Source organism: Littorina saxatilis, unplaced genomic scaffold (assembly GCF_037325665.1).
Source record: "Littorina saxatilis isolate snail1 unplaced genomic scaffold, US_GU_Lsax_2.0 scaffold_318, whole genome shotgun sequence".
NCBI lineage: Eukaryota > Metazoa > Mollusca > Gastropoda > Littorinimorpha > Littorinidae > Littorina > Littorina saxatilis.
The window spans coordinates 60,001-76,828 of NW_027128844.1; the positions used below are offsets into that span (position 1 = coordinate 60,001).

General features: G+C 38.0%; 2 protein-coding genes across 2 annotated transcripts in view; both read right to left on the reverse strand.

Annotated features, from left to right (window-relative positions):
• LOC138957174 (sodium/potassium/calcium exchanger 5-like) overlaps nt 1-16,828 on the reverse strand; it is a gene marked incomplete in the record, with an annotated part of 34,063 nt that overhangs the window by 14,495 nt on the left and 2,740 nt on the right.
• Nucleotides 16,557-16,828, reverse strand: part of LOC138957173 (sodium/potassium/calcium exchanger 3-like) — a 2,785-nt gene continuing 2,513 nt past the window's right edge. Inside the window, exon 4 of the mRNA XM_070328331.1 lies at nt 16,557-16,561. Coding sequence (XP_070184432.1) covers nt 16,557-16,561 — 5 coding nt within the window. The remainder of the gene's footprint in view (nt 16,562-16,828) is intronic.

A 16,828-nucleotide genomic window follows, 5' to 3' on the forward strand; every position in this document is an offset into this window, starting at 1 on the left:
CCCAGCGATCTCTTGAGTGAACTTATAATACAGAAAATAATCTTACTGGTCAAATTGCACAACAGCTCGCTCGGAAGACGCAAGCAAGACAATCTAGGCAATTTGACAAATAAGTGGGTTTTTTTCCCCCTGTATTATGAGTGTTTGTCTGTCTGTTCTCTTCAAAAAACGCTGGGTCAAAAATCAGTGAACGTAAAGGTTTAAAAAAACAAAAGTAAACAAGAGGCGAAGCTTTCAAGGCTCACGTAAGAAATCGACAAACAGTAACACAAACTCAATCACTCCGTCACACATACACACACACAAACACACACACACACACACACACACACACACACACACACACACACACACACACACACACACACACACACACACACACACACACAGAAAGAGCATAGGTGAAACTGTGCAAGAAAGGGAGACACTAGATCTAGATATATTGCTATTTCATATGTTACGTGGATTTCCATTGGTCAATTGGGCAAAACTGAGCTCATTGTAAAAGTGATATCGACGACATTTCCGTCGATATCAGTTTTGATATCGACGACCTCTTTATTGCTTCCTCACTTCAAAAACAAAAACACCTGAATTCAAAAACAAACAAATTTATATGAAAATGTAATGATCCCAGAATTTAGTTGAGCAAGTGACTAAAGACTTTTAGAAAGAAAAGACATTTTTAAATACTGAAAAGTACAAGAAAAGAGTGAACAAAAAGAAATAATAATCAGAGGGAGGGATATGGAACAGCCAAAACTGAGACAAATATTTTTGTAATTTCTTAACGGTAAATACAAAATGTCCAGAGAATTAGCAATATATCTAACATTGACTGACTGTGTGATGATATCTTCTGCTATTGGTCTGTTTCGACAGTGATATCAAAATCTCGACCTCCTGTCTCGATTTTGATATCACTGTCTCAACAGACCATAGCAGAAGATATCATCACACAGTCCGTCAATATTGGGTACTGTCTGTCTGCATGTAGCCTACTTACAGGGACACGACTGCCAACGAGTCTCGGCCCGCTCAAAATAACAATGACCGAGACTTTCAGTAATTCCTTCGCGTGACGTCTAACCCTCTTACGTCATAATGAGACGTCTTCAAATGACGAAATGTTAAGGTTTCTACCACAGACATACACACGCACAAACAAACACACACACACACGCACACACGTACAAACGCACAGACAGACAAAGTTACGATCGCATAGGCTACACTTACGTGAGCCAAAAATGTAATAAACATAACTTTCTTGGGTTTTTTATTTTGAATTTTGGAACGTTGACAGTCTATTGTATTTGGATGTCATGTCTGATACGACTGTCAGGGCTGGACCAAGTGTATTAACGGGTAGGGGTTCTAAAATGAGACAGGGGTACAAGGATGACCAAGCGGGGAATCTGGTTGGGGGGGGGGGGGGGGGGGGGCGTCCGAGGATAAAGCCGTTCAGGTTCAGATTCAACATTGTATTAAAAAAACAAGTCGCGTAAGGCGAAATTACTACATTTAGTCAAGCTGTGGAACTCACAGAATGAAACTGAACGTAGTCCGCCGCTAGTGCAAAAGGCAGTGAAAGTGACGAGCCTGTTTGGCGCGGTAGCGGTTGCGCTTAGCTTCATAGCACGCTTTACTGTACCTCTCTTCGTTTTAACTTTCTGAGCGTGTTTTTAATCCAAACATATCATATCTATATGTTTTTAGAATCAGGAACCGACAAGAAATAAGATGAAATTGTTCTTAAATCGATTTCGGAAAGCTAATTTTGATCATAATTTTTATATTTTTAATTTTCAGAGCTTGTTTTTAATACGAATATAACATATTTATATGTTTTTGGAATCAGAACATGATAAAAAATAAGATGAACGTAAATTTGGATCGTTTTATAAAAAAAATGGTTTTTTTACAATTTTCAGATATTTAATGACGAAAGTCATTAATTAATTTTTAAGCCACCAAGCTGAAATGCAATACCAAGTCCAGCCTTCGTCGAAGATTGCTTGGCCAAAATTTCAATCAATTTGATTGAAAAATGAGGGTGTGACAGTGCCGCCTCAACTTTTACAAAAAGCCGGATATGACGTCATCAAAGACGTTTATCAAAAAAATCGTCCGTGGATATCATTCCCAGGAACTCTCATGTAAAATTTCATAAAGATTGGTCCAGTAGTTTAGTCTGAATCGCTCTACACACACACACGCACAGACAGACACACACACACACACACATACACCAAACCCTCGTCGCGATTCCCCTCCTACGTTAAAACATTTAGTCAAAACTTGACTAAATGTAAAAACAGGACACCATGCAACAGTTAATAGTTAGTAACTAGGGCACGGCCTCAAGCAAGAGATTATTTTACGTGACACAAACTGTATGTCACATTACACAAATATCCATGATGGTGGACATGACACTAGAGTAAACCAGGCAGAACAAATAGTATGAAGTTATCTAAGCATGTACGAAGATAGGACTATGCCTCTTTGTAACTGCAGCTTATGCATACATCTCTTCAAAGGTTTTCTTCTAAACTGTGAAATGCGATAGTCTTGATTCATGCTAAAACAATATATTTAAAGTACAGTCCCACCCTTTGGCCTTCTGTACGCACACGCACACACACACACACACACACACACACACACACACACACACACACGCGCGCGCGCACGCACACACAGACACACACATACACACACACACACACACACACTTACACACACACACACACACACACACACACACGGAGAGGGCAATGTCAAAAATCTGCATACGTTTCCTCCCATTTTGCATTACATGTATACTATTTATGAAATAGTACTAGTTCACTTTGAAAAGGAAAAATTGGCTTTTTTTAGGAAAAAAAAGACACCGTATCAAAACATGCAGAAAAGCGTTTGGCAAGTTTGCTAAATACACGAAGCACTCTTATCAATGATTTTGATTTTTTTGCATTTGTTTAAGTGGAAGGATTGGATTGGATTGGATAAGATTTACAGTCCAGTGAGGTTACCCTCATGGAAATTCGGGCTGCTTTCTCCCCGGGGAAAGCGAGCTGCCATACATACGGCGCTACCCATATTTTTTTTTTTCCTGCATGCGTGTATTCATGTTTCCTGAGACTTAATGCCGTGTGAGATGGAATTTTTTTTACTTTATTCCAAGTCCCACGGGTATTTGATGGACATTTTTATCTATGCCTATACAATTTTGCCAGGAAAGATCCTTTTGTCAATCGTGGGATCTTTAACGTGCACACCCCAATGTAGTGTACACGAAGGGACCTCGGTTTTTCGTCTCATCCGAAAGACTAGCACTTGAACCCACCACCTTGGTTAGGAAAGGGGGGAGAAAATTGCGGCCTGACCCAGGCCTGAACACGCAACCTCTCGCTTCCGAGCGCAAGTGCGTTACCACTCGGCCACCCAGGCAGATTTGAGATAAAGGGAAGGACAACTGCTTTCACGAGAAGGAACGTGCCTTTACACTCACCGTTAGCACAACTGCTACACCACTCCAGGCCCTATCTGTGTCATCTAACGCGTTGGGATTCGTGCCTTTACACTCACCGTTAGCACAACTGCTATACCACTCCAGTCCCTATCTGTGTCATCTAACGCGTTGGGATTCGTGCCTTTAAACTCACCGTTAGCACAACTGCTATACCACTCCAGTCCCTATCTGTGTCATCTAACGCGTTGGGATTCGTGCCTTTATACTCACCGTTAGCACAACTGCTATACCACTCCAGTAGAGAAAGGGAGAATGTACGTTCTGGCTCACCGATTCCGACAGACCCTAAATATTAACGCAAAATAGGCTTCTGGACTAAACTTTTACTAAAATGAAACATGCGACAAAATCAGAAAAATACTGCATAAATCCATACAAAAAAAAAAATACAGTAAAGTAAGGTTGTTTTGAACCAATGCCGGGTCTGTCGGAATCAGTAACCCAGAACGTACATTCTCCCTTTCTCTGATACAACATTCTTAAGCTCAATACGCTCTCTCATTTACAAACTTTACTTCATATGTTCTTTCACTGTTAGAATTATATCTGATACATGCAATGTGACTGTCTAAACGAATAGTTAACTCTTTACAAGTGATTCTATTTTTACTTTTTCTTCCCGTCCTATTTGAATCCCCTTTTTTAAAAACTGCTTTTTCAGATCTTCTATATCGAGTGGCTTGTTATATTCAGCTCGTGTTTTTGTTTGAATACTTGCTTTCTTACTTTTGTAGTCATCAAAGTCTGTTTGTATCTGTTTGAATTCTTCGTCAGAAACTTTTGAATCTTCAAGTGCTTTACTGATAGACAGTTTTAGGCTAGACAATTTTGATGATGCAAGAGTGGAAATGGATTCGTGTTTTTCAAGCTTTTTCACAATTTTTTTCATTATAGCTGATGCTATAAATGATAAACCACCAACTGCTGCTGCGACACCACCTAGGATTAGAGAAACTGGAGTCCCTACTCCGGTAGCTAACAGAATTGTTCCCGTTACACCTGCAGCTGATGCAAGGATAGTAGAACCAGTGCTGGCATTAGAAAGGCTGTTGTAAGTTGTTGAGTACTTACGTCTAGCGCGAGAATATTTTTCTAATTCATCTTCTAGTTGTTTTTGTATATTACTAATGTGTGCCAGTCTGAATTGTTGACTTTCTGCTGCACTTTCATCAATATTAGGATAAAGCTTCACACTGCTAGTCATCTTTTTAATGCAAAATATAAAATATTTATCTTAATTCTCACTGGCCAGTGTTTCTGCTAAGCTTTGAAGCTGTTCATTGCTTAACACCTTATCTGTATAGTAGAAAGCAATCAAATCAAGATAAGTAAGATTAATACTTCTTATTTCTGTTAAATTATTTATATCTGCGTTAACAACAACATTTTGGTTTGACGTCTGTTTTTTTATTGTGTTAGAATCCTTTTGAACAGCAATAAATACTCTGACTTCTTCAACATTTAATGGTCTCCAGTTGAGATTTATTCCTCTCATTAGAACAGTGTTTGTGGTTTCTTCCCTTTTCCTGACAACTATATCAAATATCATAGTTGCATTCTGCCCTATTGGAAGCTTGGGTATAAAATCGACAATGGTGTCAGCGTCCTTTTCAACACTTTGTTTTCTGTGAATGAGATAGTTGTTCTTATGGAAAGGTTTAACTGCAACTTCTCCCCTGCTGTTAATCGCAGGAACAAGGCTAACAATTAGTGGTTTAGCATTGATTGACTTACGGAATGTGTCGTCTTTTCCAACAAGAGTGTATGGACTCACAAATTCAAACTTCATTTCCCAGTCAATCTTTTTCATAACAGGACTAAGTACCCATTTTTATTCTGATGTTTCCACATGTAGAATGTGTCATCGACAATTGGATCAGGTACATTAACATCACGGATTTGACCTAGTTTGAGGAATCTTGGTTTCTTTTCATCGTCGATTTCCTTTCTCTTGTAATAACCGGTGTCTGTAAACTCGAATGCATACACTGCACCAACTTCAGCATTGCTCTCAAAGTCGATAGCGTCTGCTAAATCTTTCAACTCTATAGTTGAACATGCAACAGGATAAGCTATTGTAGGTCCACTCGACATTTTAATACTCAATATTTTATGGAACTATTTCCAATGTAATGTTAAACCAAACAATCAACTGGTTGTCCACTTTGATTTTTCAGATCAATGTGTAGGAATTCATGACACCCTTCCTCCAAGTCCTTGAACTGAAGTGTCTTAAATGTTGGCACGTGCATTTTACAAAAAGAGGCATCACTCGGTGGAAGAATCCTAAGCAGATCAGAACGCTGATCATTAAACAGATTATAGGATGTGTTAAGCTCTCTCATGTGAACAAACAGTACACTGTTAACATCCATGTAATGGGACGTGTTCCCTTGTATATTTTTGTAATTCCAAGCATATCAAGGAGTTTGGTTGGAAACTCAACGTTTACTTCTCTAGTTTTGGGCATAGTAAGAGTAGCAATGAGACTTGCATGATTTAAACTCGCTGTAATACCTACTGGAGCAAACAATTCTTTCTCTAAAGTGCAGAAGTCATAGTAACCATCTTCTACAGAATGTGTTTTACCATTAATTCTAACCCAGTTGTTAGCCTTTTTTTTTACTGATATTATACCAAGTAACCTTGTACATAATTTCATGCAGTGCAACTTTCATTCCTCCATTTTGATTGTTGATAGGGTTTGCAAGTTTAACTGGCACACTAGTCTTCACATTTGTTAGTGTGATAAACATTTTTTATTCAACAACAAAAATGATTCAGTATAAATTCAACAAAGACGTTAAATACAAAACTGGACCATATTACAATCCAAAGACTATTTCTTTCCATGAGTTGGACTTTGCTGTAACAGAAACAGAATCCATTCGCGTTAAAGTGCCTGACCCATTCCATTCTTACCTAAATCCCCCAATCAAAAATGATAGTGTTCCAAAGATGTGAAACTCTCACCCAATTCAGTTCTATCAGAATCAGTTAAACTTTGCAATATTCTGTGCAACCACAGGATGTGGAGTGTCCTATGCAGACCACATGAATAATTCAAACTTACTGACAAAGTGTGTGTACACATTTCACGTTTACTATCAGTGCAGGAGAATCTTGTCTGAACTTCAGGCACCAATGCCGCATGAAAAGAGCTGGAACCCATTCAACAATAGGATAAACATGAAAGTGTATGAGCGTCTCTGCAATGAATTCAATATAGATTTTAAGACCGACTTTAGGCAAAAGCAAGACAAAAACCATGGCATGGGAACACTATATTTATGGGGTGTCCACAGGAGGTATAATTTGATTACTGGCCAGGTCATACATCTTTTTCTTCAAATGTGCAGGTACAGTTAGGATCAATAGAACAACAGCACCACAATGCATGGACTACTTTTATATTAGACACCGGCAAAGGTTTCACTGGATCAGGTGTTGAAAGGATCAATGAATCTATCCGAACATATACGTGGTGCTTGCTAGGCTCGCAGGCACAGACACGATCAAAACATAATGAGAACAAGCACAGGTTTGGTGCACAGAAACAGTTGTTATCAAATTTAGAAGATGTCATAAACTCTGCAGTTGATCTGCCTTCCAGCATCAAAAGGTATCAAGACTCTCTCCGTTATGCAAGATCAAAAGTTGACTTTGCTGTTGGTAACGGCCTTTACATGTTACCTTCTGATCTCCAGCTGCAGATTGGAACAATAACAAATTATAACAATGAAATCATTATTGCTAGTGACACCCAGCCGCTTGGAAAGGTGTGAAGAACTGAATTCAGAAATCAGAACGATGTTACAGCCATATCACAATGAACAGAAACAAAGCGTGACAAGTGAAGATCACGCTGCAGGTGAAGATCATTCTGTCACTAGTGATGATCAAGCTGTTAGTATTAGTGATGATCATGAATCGCAGAAGACTGCTCTAGTAATTGGTGGAGTGGGTGTAGGCTTACTTTTGCTTTATTCTCGTTAGCAGAACACCTGCAATTAAAACTATTAAAGTCCAGAGATGTTCAGCCATGAAACCAACAACTTTACCTGCAAAAGATAACAGCCAGCTAACAATTGAACCAATGATTCCTGGAAGTGCATCCAAAGCTTTTGCTGCTAGTTTCTTTAATAGTTCTGCAATGTGTTTGAGTTGTTTCTTTACCCATCCCGGATCAGATGGAGATGAAGGTGAAGGTGGAGGTGGAGTGGTGTGACAGTGCCACCTGTGAGTGTTAACACTAATGTGCTTATTGCAAATCCTAGCGCAGTTAGTATACTAGCTATTGTGATTCCCTGCTCTCTGAAAAGCGTTCTAATTCTTTCAGCAAGAGTTGTGTCTTCGTAAAGGATTCTTTGAATTGTATTTTTTATTCTGCTGACCTGTGTTCTCAGTTGTTCTCTATTGTTACTTAGAACTTCTAACCTTATGGCTTTCTCCTCCTGCAAATCTTTTAAACGCTTAGAAATTCTGTTTTTTACTTCTTGTTCTAGGTTCAAATCATCAGCATCAGCAAGTTTTTGTTTCTCTTTGTTTATATCTTCATCCAGCTGACCTAGTTTTGACAGATTATTTGCTATTCACCTCTGATGGTTTGTAGTGATTGATTAAGGGCTTCTATTTCTCTCATAGGTAATAGTTCATGTGGAGTCTTCAGTGAAGTTTCCTCAGAAAAAAGAAGTCTCTATCTCTTGTATAAGTGATCAGCCTCATCTGCAAGTTTATTAAGATCTTGCAATGGAACAGATTCTATTTGAGTAGCAGTTGGGTAGTCCTAGTTCTGCTTGTTGAAGTAAGGAAACAACATGGGAAGATGGTGACCGTGTGCTAGGCACAATATCTAATTGCCTAAGTCGATTAGCAGTAAGTTTTTGTTTTAGTGAAACTTTTGATAGAAACTTAGCAGGATTAGATTTATATGTAAGTTGACTTTTTCTCCTTTATCGCTAGTTGTATATAAATGATTTGCTTCCATTTTGAACTGGTTTGGATCTAAAAAACATCAGGTTCTTCTCCTAAACTTTTGTAGAAATCTCTAACTTACCCTTCCAGAAGTTCATGTCGTGCCACCTCATAATGCAGTGAATGATGGAGGGAACCAAAGGGATTGCTTCGCTCATGTCGTCCGCTGGCTCAAATAAATCTTCAAATCCACCTTCTGCCATTGTAACTTATTTTTTATTTGAAAATAAAAAAAGATGGCACAATCGTTCGGTTCTGTTCTTGAATCCTTACAGAAGGCTGAAAGAAACCTCTCGGGGTAAAAAGGAATAAGGCAAACAGTTATAGTTACAAATAATCCTTCTACTATGATCAGAAGAAATACTTACTGTTAGGTTTCCTAATCTAGGTAAGAACGATGTTATTGTACCAGGCACTGTAAGACTATCATTCAAATTAGAATTAGAATCTGGCTCAGATGAAAATAGGACTTTGGCTTATAATGTAGGAAGAGCAATTGTGAGGAAGATCACTGTCAAACTGGAAGGCGGGAAGTGATGTCATTGAATAATGCAGATGTATTTTTAGTTATGCAGATAATTGGTTGACTGACAATGAAAGAAAAACAGAGTGTTTCAAGGGATTCAGTCAGACAATGGATAAAAGTTAGAATAGGGAGCAGGAGATAAAGCTGGACAACAAAAAAGATAACGCTGTCAATGTTGCTTTTGGAAACAAATGTTGTATTCCACTGACTTTGAACTCATAAATTCACATCCTCCCTTCTATCAAGGGAGCATTGCGTGACAGGCCTGTCATACGACCTGACTTTCAATAGTTATGATCGTGTTATGCTTTCACAAGACCCGGAAGCAAAAGTATAAGGTGTCTGGAATTTCTTTAGAGTTTGATGTTGTAAACCATCCTGAACTGGCTAGACTTATTAGAAAATCAGTACAGTTCTAAGCTGCCTATCTATAGATGAAGAGTGTTGAATCACAGTACACTTTCAAAAAGCCAGGCTGATCCAATCTGGAACATTAACTTGAATACACCAGCTAGGTCAATGAAGGGAATACTTATGTTGTTTGAGGAACCAAAAGATTCATATGAAAGGCAAATAGAAAAGTTTTACAATCCACTAATCAATAGAGTATATTGCACAATTGAAGGGCAGCCAAACCAAATATTTGCATCTGGCATGCTGCCATACCAACACTATGATGAAGCAAGAAAGTACTTTACTGGAGGAAGATTGAAAGACCCAACATTGATCTTGTGGCTAAAGATCTACATTTACACGGTGTTGGCGTAGAAGATTTCTTGACAAATAAATATGCGTTATGGCTGGATCTCAGAACAACTGACGACAACAAACTGCATGGAAGTGGAAGGCGAATTGAAAAACGGATCAGAAGGAATCACAATACAAATGGAAAGGAAGTAGGGAGTAGTAGTAAAATCAGTTAAGATCTACGTGTTTGTTGTGTCAGATGCGCAGTTAAAACATCTCTGAAAGCAGATACAGGATATTGTTATTGAACGTGTTTAAAATGAAGTATCTAGATTTTCTTCCAAAAGATCCACACTGTTCTTGATTTGTGGGCAACAGGTTGCGGGCAAAACAAGATATGTTTTGGATTATTACAGACTGTTTACATAAATCACTTTGAACACATAGTCATATTCTGTCCAACCATAAAGCATTAACAGAACATACAAGGAGAGAAAATTAATATGGTCTGATCAAAATATATTTATTGTAAATCCTCTGATCGTCTAAATGTTTGCTTGGAGCATTATTTAGATCTTTTTCAGAACACGCCAACACTGTTTATTATTGATGACTGTGCAGCAGAACGTGACATTGTTAGAAAGAAAAGTGCACTAGCAAAGCTTGCATTCAGTGGACGACATGCCTTAATATCAGTTTGGCTATTAACACAAAAATACAATGCAGTCTGAAAGACTTTAGAGAGCAACTCAAAAACAATAACATTGTTCTATTCAAAGGACCGTGACAGTTTGAAGAGTGTCTTCGAGAAAAATGATGTCATTGGAAAACAAAACAGGAGAGAGAAAGAATAAAGAATAATCTGAAATCTTCTAAGCACTCGAAACTGGTTTTAAAAACTGATCAACCAGTTCAGTATGTATGTTTGTAGAAATCCTTGCTAAGTTCTGTCAAGTTTTACTCAAGTTCTTGTCAAGTTCTTACTCAAGTTCCTTGTCAAGTTCTTGTCAAGTTCTTGTCAAGTTCTTACTAAGTTCCTACCTAAGTTCTTGTTAAGTTCTTACTCAAGTTCCTACCTAAGTTCCTACCTAAGTTCCTACCTAAGTTCTTGTTAAGTTCACTACCTAAGTTCTTACTCAAGTTTAATTACTAGATTTTAATTTGTTCTGCATCAAAATAAAATGAACTGTGATGAATGCTGATGCAGATGCTACAGATATTGAAATCTGTGACAGTAGGACTATACCTGATAAAAAAGAAAGATTGTATTCACTTGATGGTTTTGTGGAAAAACAAAACACTACCTTGGGCAGCAGTTAACTGTGGAAGAAGTACAACATCTTTCCTCAGAAGATATAGAAAAGTATCATGGCACGGTATGAATCAGTGCTGGTTCTAAGATGGTTAGAAGTATTGGACAGGACTGTTATAGTTTGTACACAAAGATTTTGGACATTTTACACCTCTCGACTCGGAGGAAGACTTAACACATGATCTAACTCATGGGACCCTGGTTGTTTCAAGTCCCTCGAATCTCTTGCCTGTGGCCTGTATTATCGATTTGGTGCCTATTAGTACCATTTGTTGCTGGATTAATTACTTTCAAAACATTAATTTTCAGAATAAAAAAGATGACAGATCAGTTGAAGCAGGACAGTGGAGCAGACGAAAAATACCAGAAGTGAACACCAGTGAAAAGAAAACTGGTAAGAGTAGAAGCAGGAAAAAAACTAGCCGAATGGAACAGACAAAAAAAGTTAAATCAAAAGGCAAAGCAGAACATTATGTCTGAAGTTGAGCAGACACCAAACATTCCGAAGTGACTAAGGTCACACAAACTGATCAAGAATTAAAATCTTCATTTCTATCATACAGAAAAGTAGCTGTAGCAGCTGTTGTTGGAGGAGGTGGATACTTGCTTTACAAACTTTGGCAAGGCAAATATAAAGTGTCAGAAACACCAAAATCAGAAAACACAAAATCAGAAACACCAAAACCAACAAACAAAGCAGTACAAACAATAAAAAAAGCCCACAGTAGTACCTGCAGTGGATTCATTTCATATGGAATAATTTAATATTTTAATTTTGATAAACATAAAAATGAGTTCTGAAAAGACAATAGTTAATCTAGTTTATCACGCTGCAGTGATTGGAGGCTTGAGTGTAGGTTACACAACTGGGTAAAAGTCTCCTCAGAATGAAACCAGCCGACTTGGGAAAAGTTAGACTTCGAAGACGGTGCGCTAAACTAATTGGTGTTGTGACAGCTTCCTTTGCAACAAAAGACTTTTTGGTTGAAGCAAGGAATTATTCCAGAAAATAAAACATGTAAGACAATAAAATGGCTAGCTTGGTTATGATGGTGGGAGGTGCGATTGTAAATGCGCTTGCATTTTCTGCAGCAAACTATTTGTTTTCTAAACTGCAAAAATGGTGAAGAGAGGGAAAGGCACAACAAAGCCATGGAACAAACTGGCGAAAAGCACAGGATGAAATACGAGAAGAAACGAATGCGCAGTTAGACTTTATGAATGATAAACTCAGGCAGCAAGGACATGCAAACAAAACCTTTGACAATGTTGATGCAGCCATTCAAGAATACTATTGTAACTGGAAAGAAAATGAAGACAAGTGCTCCTCCAAAAAACTGGGTGACTTTATCAGCTTCAGAAGAGCAGAAGGTGGGCGAGATTGTTTTCATTGTTATTGGGTATGGCTGTGTTTACTTATTTGCGCGTGCTGTCAAATCTTAATATTCTGTCATTTAAAAAAAACCACGAGTGATGCTTGTTATCTAAAAATATATTATTCCCCAAAAGGATACTGGAAAGGAAGAACTGCTATTGACAAGCTCAGTGACGCAGCAGGTGTTTCTCAAGATATAGCACAAAGAAATGGTTGTCAAAGCAGGCAGTTTGGCAGATCTATTTACCTGCACCAAGAAAAATTACACGACACACACTTTGTTAACATTAAACCGAATGACACTCATCAAATAGACCTGCTGTATTTACCGCATGACACAGTCAGAAGGAAGAAATATAAGTATGCCACTGACTGTAGTGATGTTGCAACAAGATACAAAGATGCTGAACCGTTGACAGAGAAAAGTGCTATAGCTACAGCTGTTGCCCTGCAAGAAATTTACAGACGTGGACCACTAAAAGTATTCCAGAATGATTCAGTTCGATGATGGTAAGGAGTTTAAAGGAGCTGTCAACAGCTTCTGTTAAAACATCATGTTACAGTGAAGAGAGGTATTCCAGGAAAACACAGGTCACAGGCTATGTTGAGAGCTTTTAACAAAACAGTTGGCAGAAAAACTGTTTTCATATCAGTACCATCAGGAATTTTTGGACACAGAAAGTAAATTGCGTAACACTGAATGGGTCAAAAGATTACCATCAGTACTTAGAGCAATGAATCTGGAGGTATTTAAAGCTACAGGGTTAAGACCAGTTGATGCAATCAAAACAGAAAAACAATACCTGTTGCTCCAAAGTCAACAACACCAGTGGCATTACTACTTTCAATCAGAAAGTCAGATATTTATATGCACCCGGTGAAGCTGAGGGTGACAGCAGGAAGCGTGCAACGGATCCAATTGGAGTATTGACATTCATGAAATCAAGAGAGATAGTAGAGACAAATCCACCTATATATTACTTGAGAGAACCAGCACCGCAAAGAGCCTTTGTAAAGAGGAATTACAATTAGTTCCACGTGGTACAATGTTAAATGATTTTTTTATTTCAGATTTTATAGTGTTAACAAAAATGGAAGCAACTTTATTTTTTTAATTTATATTTTTATTTTGAGTATTAATATCAAACTCACAGCGATGGAAGACTCTGTATTAGAATCTTTATCGACAGTATTTGACACCGTTGAATTACAAGTAACGGATCCTCAAAATGTGCAGTCCAGTGTGCAAGGACGCTATTGAACAAATTCCAAACAATTTGTTGATTGAACCTCCAGTAAAAGCGCAGATAGTCAGTTTAATAAAATACAAAACAGTCAGTGATGAGGTGCTAGAAGTTCATGTTTCAACCAGACAACTAGCACTTAATTCTATGGCAGAATTGAATGGAAACTGGGCAGATGAAATGATGAAACGGTTTGAGCAAGCTGCAGAGGATGCAAAGATGAAAGGATCCGGATGGTCAGAAGGTGAAATTCTAAAAATAGAATTGAAGCTAAGTAAATTTGCCCCCATCAGAGTAGAAGTTACATACCTTTACCTCATGCTCTTGTCAAAAAAACGTGCTGTGCTGAACATTAAAGAATGATGATGACAAATGTTTTATGTGGTGTGTTCTGGCAAAGACTGTACAGTGTAAAGAAAAATGCAGAAAGAGTGTCTAACTATCATGCATACAGAAATAAACTAAAACTTTACTGGTATTGAATTTCCTGTCAGCATTACAAGCATTGACAAATTTGAACAGCAAAACAAACCCATCACCGTAAATGTTTACACGTGGGATGAGGAAGATGAACTGAAACCAGTCAGAATATCAAAGAACTCACCAACGATTGGTGATTGTGATACTAACCATGTTGACATGTTACTAATGACTGATGGTGTAAAATATCATTACACTTTGATTCGTACAATGAGTAGACTGATGGCGAGCACAAGCAATCACAATAGTAAACAAGACTTTTGTAGGCGATGTCTCTTGCGTATTCCATCAATTCATGCAGCACTTATACACAAGCAACATTGTAAGAGCGTTGATGATGCGGTTGTGAAGTTAACAACACCACCGCCAGACAGCAAAGTGTATTTTAAGAATGTATGCAAACTACAGAAAAAGTCCTTATGTTGTTTATGCTGACTTTGAATCTATCATTGTGCCATATGAAGGACCTTTACCAAAAGACCTACCTAAAACAGTAACTCTAAGTAATCATCAAGTCTGTTCATATGCATTTATTGTTGTTAGTTCAGATGGTAAACATTCTAAACCGCAATTGTACAGAGGACCTAATGCAGCAAAGAACTTCTTACAGCAAATGAACCAAGTGCGAAATGACTGCTCCAAACAACTGAATCTTTCAGACATTGTTATGAAACCTGAAGACCAAGAACAGTTTAACTCTACCACACAGTGTTGGATATGCGAACAAAGTCTAACACCAAACACAGACAATCCAATAGTAAGAGATCATGATCATGTAAGTGGGCAGTTCCGAGGAGCAGCACACAGCAAATGTAATCTACAATTAAAGTTTGATCCTAAGACTTGGAAGCTTCCAATCTTCTTCCATAACTTGCGCGGTTATGATTCACATCTGATCATGCAGGCAGTAACTGATGAATACAAAGCAAGATGCATTGCGCAGTCTTCAGAAAAGTACATGGCCTTTACTCTGAATAGTTTATACCTCTACGATTCCTGCTCAACATCTGATGGGAACACTTGAGTCTTTATCTTCATCACTAACTGCTTTCCCAATCACATGTAAGTACTTTGACAGTGACTTAGTTAGAAAGGGAAGTCTATCCATATGAATACATGGATCGTGGGAGAGGTTTTGATGAAGATGAGTTACCACCAAAGGATGCTTACTTCTCACGGCTGAAGGGTAAAGGTATAAGTGACGAAGACTCATGAACACGCTAAGACTGCATGGAATAAATTAGGATGTAATACAATGGGTGATTATCATGATCAATATTTGTTGGCTGATGTTTGTTTACTTGCAGATATATTTGAGAATTACAGAAGAACATGTATGAAGCACTACAATCTAGATCCTTTCACATTACATATCTGCACCAGGCATGAGCTGGGATGCATTTCTTAGATTTACAGGAGTAAAGATTGACTTGCTATCAGATCTACCTACACTTCAGATGATTGAAAATGGACTACGTGGAGGAATCAGTATGGCTTCACACAATTACTGCAAAGCCAACAACAAATATTGGACGACTTTGATCCTATGAAAACCTTCTAATTACATCATGTATCTAGATGCAAACAATTTGTATGGGGCAATGTGTCAGACGCTTCCACTTCGGAACTTTAAGATCTATTCAGGACCATTTTCACAATGTGTTGTGCTGCAATATATAAAAGCAGGTCCAGACAGTCGAAAGGGATGGATACTAGAAGTTGACTTAGACTATCCCACTATCACTTCATGATCTACATAATGATTATCGTTTAGCGGCTGAGAGGTTAAAAGTAAACCCAAGAGAACCTCCAAAGCTGGTGCCCAATCTGGTTCACAAAAAAGAAGTATGTGTGTCACTACAGACTGTTACAGTTTTACATTAGACATGGATTAATTTGAAGGCTGTTCATCGTATAATTTTATTTGATCAAGAAACAGTTTATGAAACCTTACATCATGAAAAACACAGAACTGAGAACCAAAGCCGCTGATGCATCAGAGAAAGACTTTTTTAAACTGTATGAACAACAGTTGCTTTGGTAAGACAATGGAAAACCCACACAAGAGAAAGGATGTTAGACTTGTTACAAGAGAAAATGAGGCCATCAAGCTGACATCCAAACCACAGTATCAAGACTTAAAATACTTTCATGTGAACAGCTGTATGGTATCTAATGAAAAAACTTGTAGTCAAGCTTGACAAACCAGTTATTCATAGGCTTTACTGTGCTAGAGTTGTCAAAACTGTTGATGCTGAGTTTTGTATGATTATTTGAAACCAAGATATCCCCAAATCGAGAGTACTTTACACAGACACAGATTCATTCTTACTTGACATTCCAGCGGATGACATTTACAAAGATCTAGAAGCTGAAAGTCCTGCAGTAAAAGGAAAAGATTCTTTTTATGACACTTGCGACTACCCTAAAGAATCACCATTGCACTCAATGTTATGTTACAAGAAGGTTATTGAAAGATGAAAGATGAAAGGAATGGGAAGATAATTAAGGAGTATGTTGGATTGCGTGCAAAGATGTACAGTGTTGCAAGTGAGAAAGGGGTGGTTAAAAAGCAAAGGGTGTAAGCAAACAGGTTGTAAAGTCGAGCATATCGCATGATAACTACAAGGAAGCACTGTTTCAGAAGCGAGGTTTCACCATGACAACCCTAAGATCAGTTCCGCGCTTCATC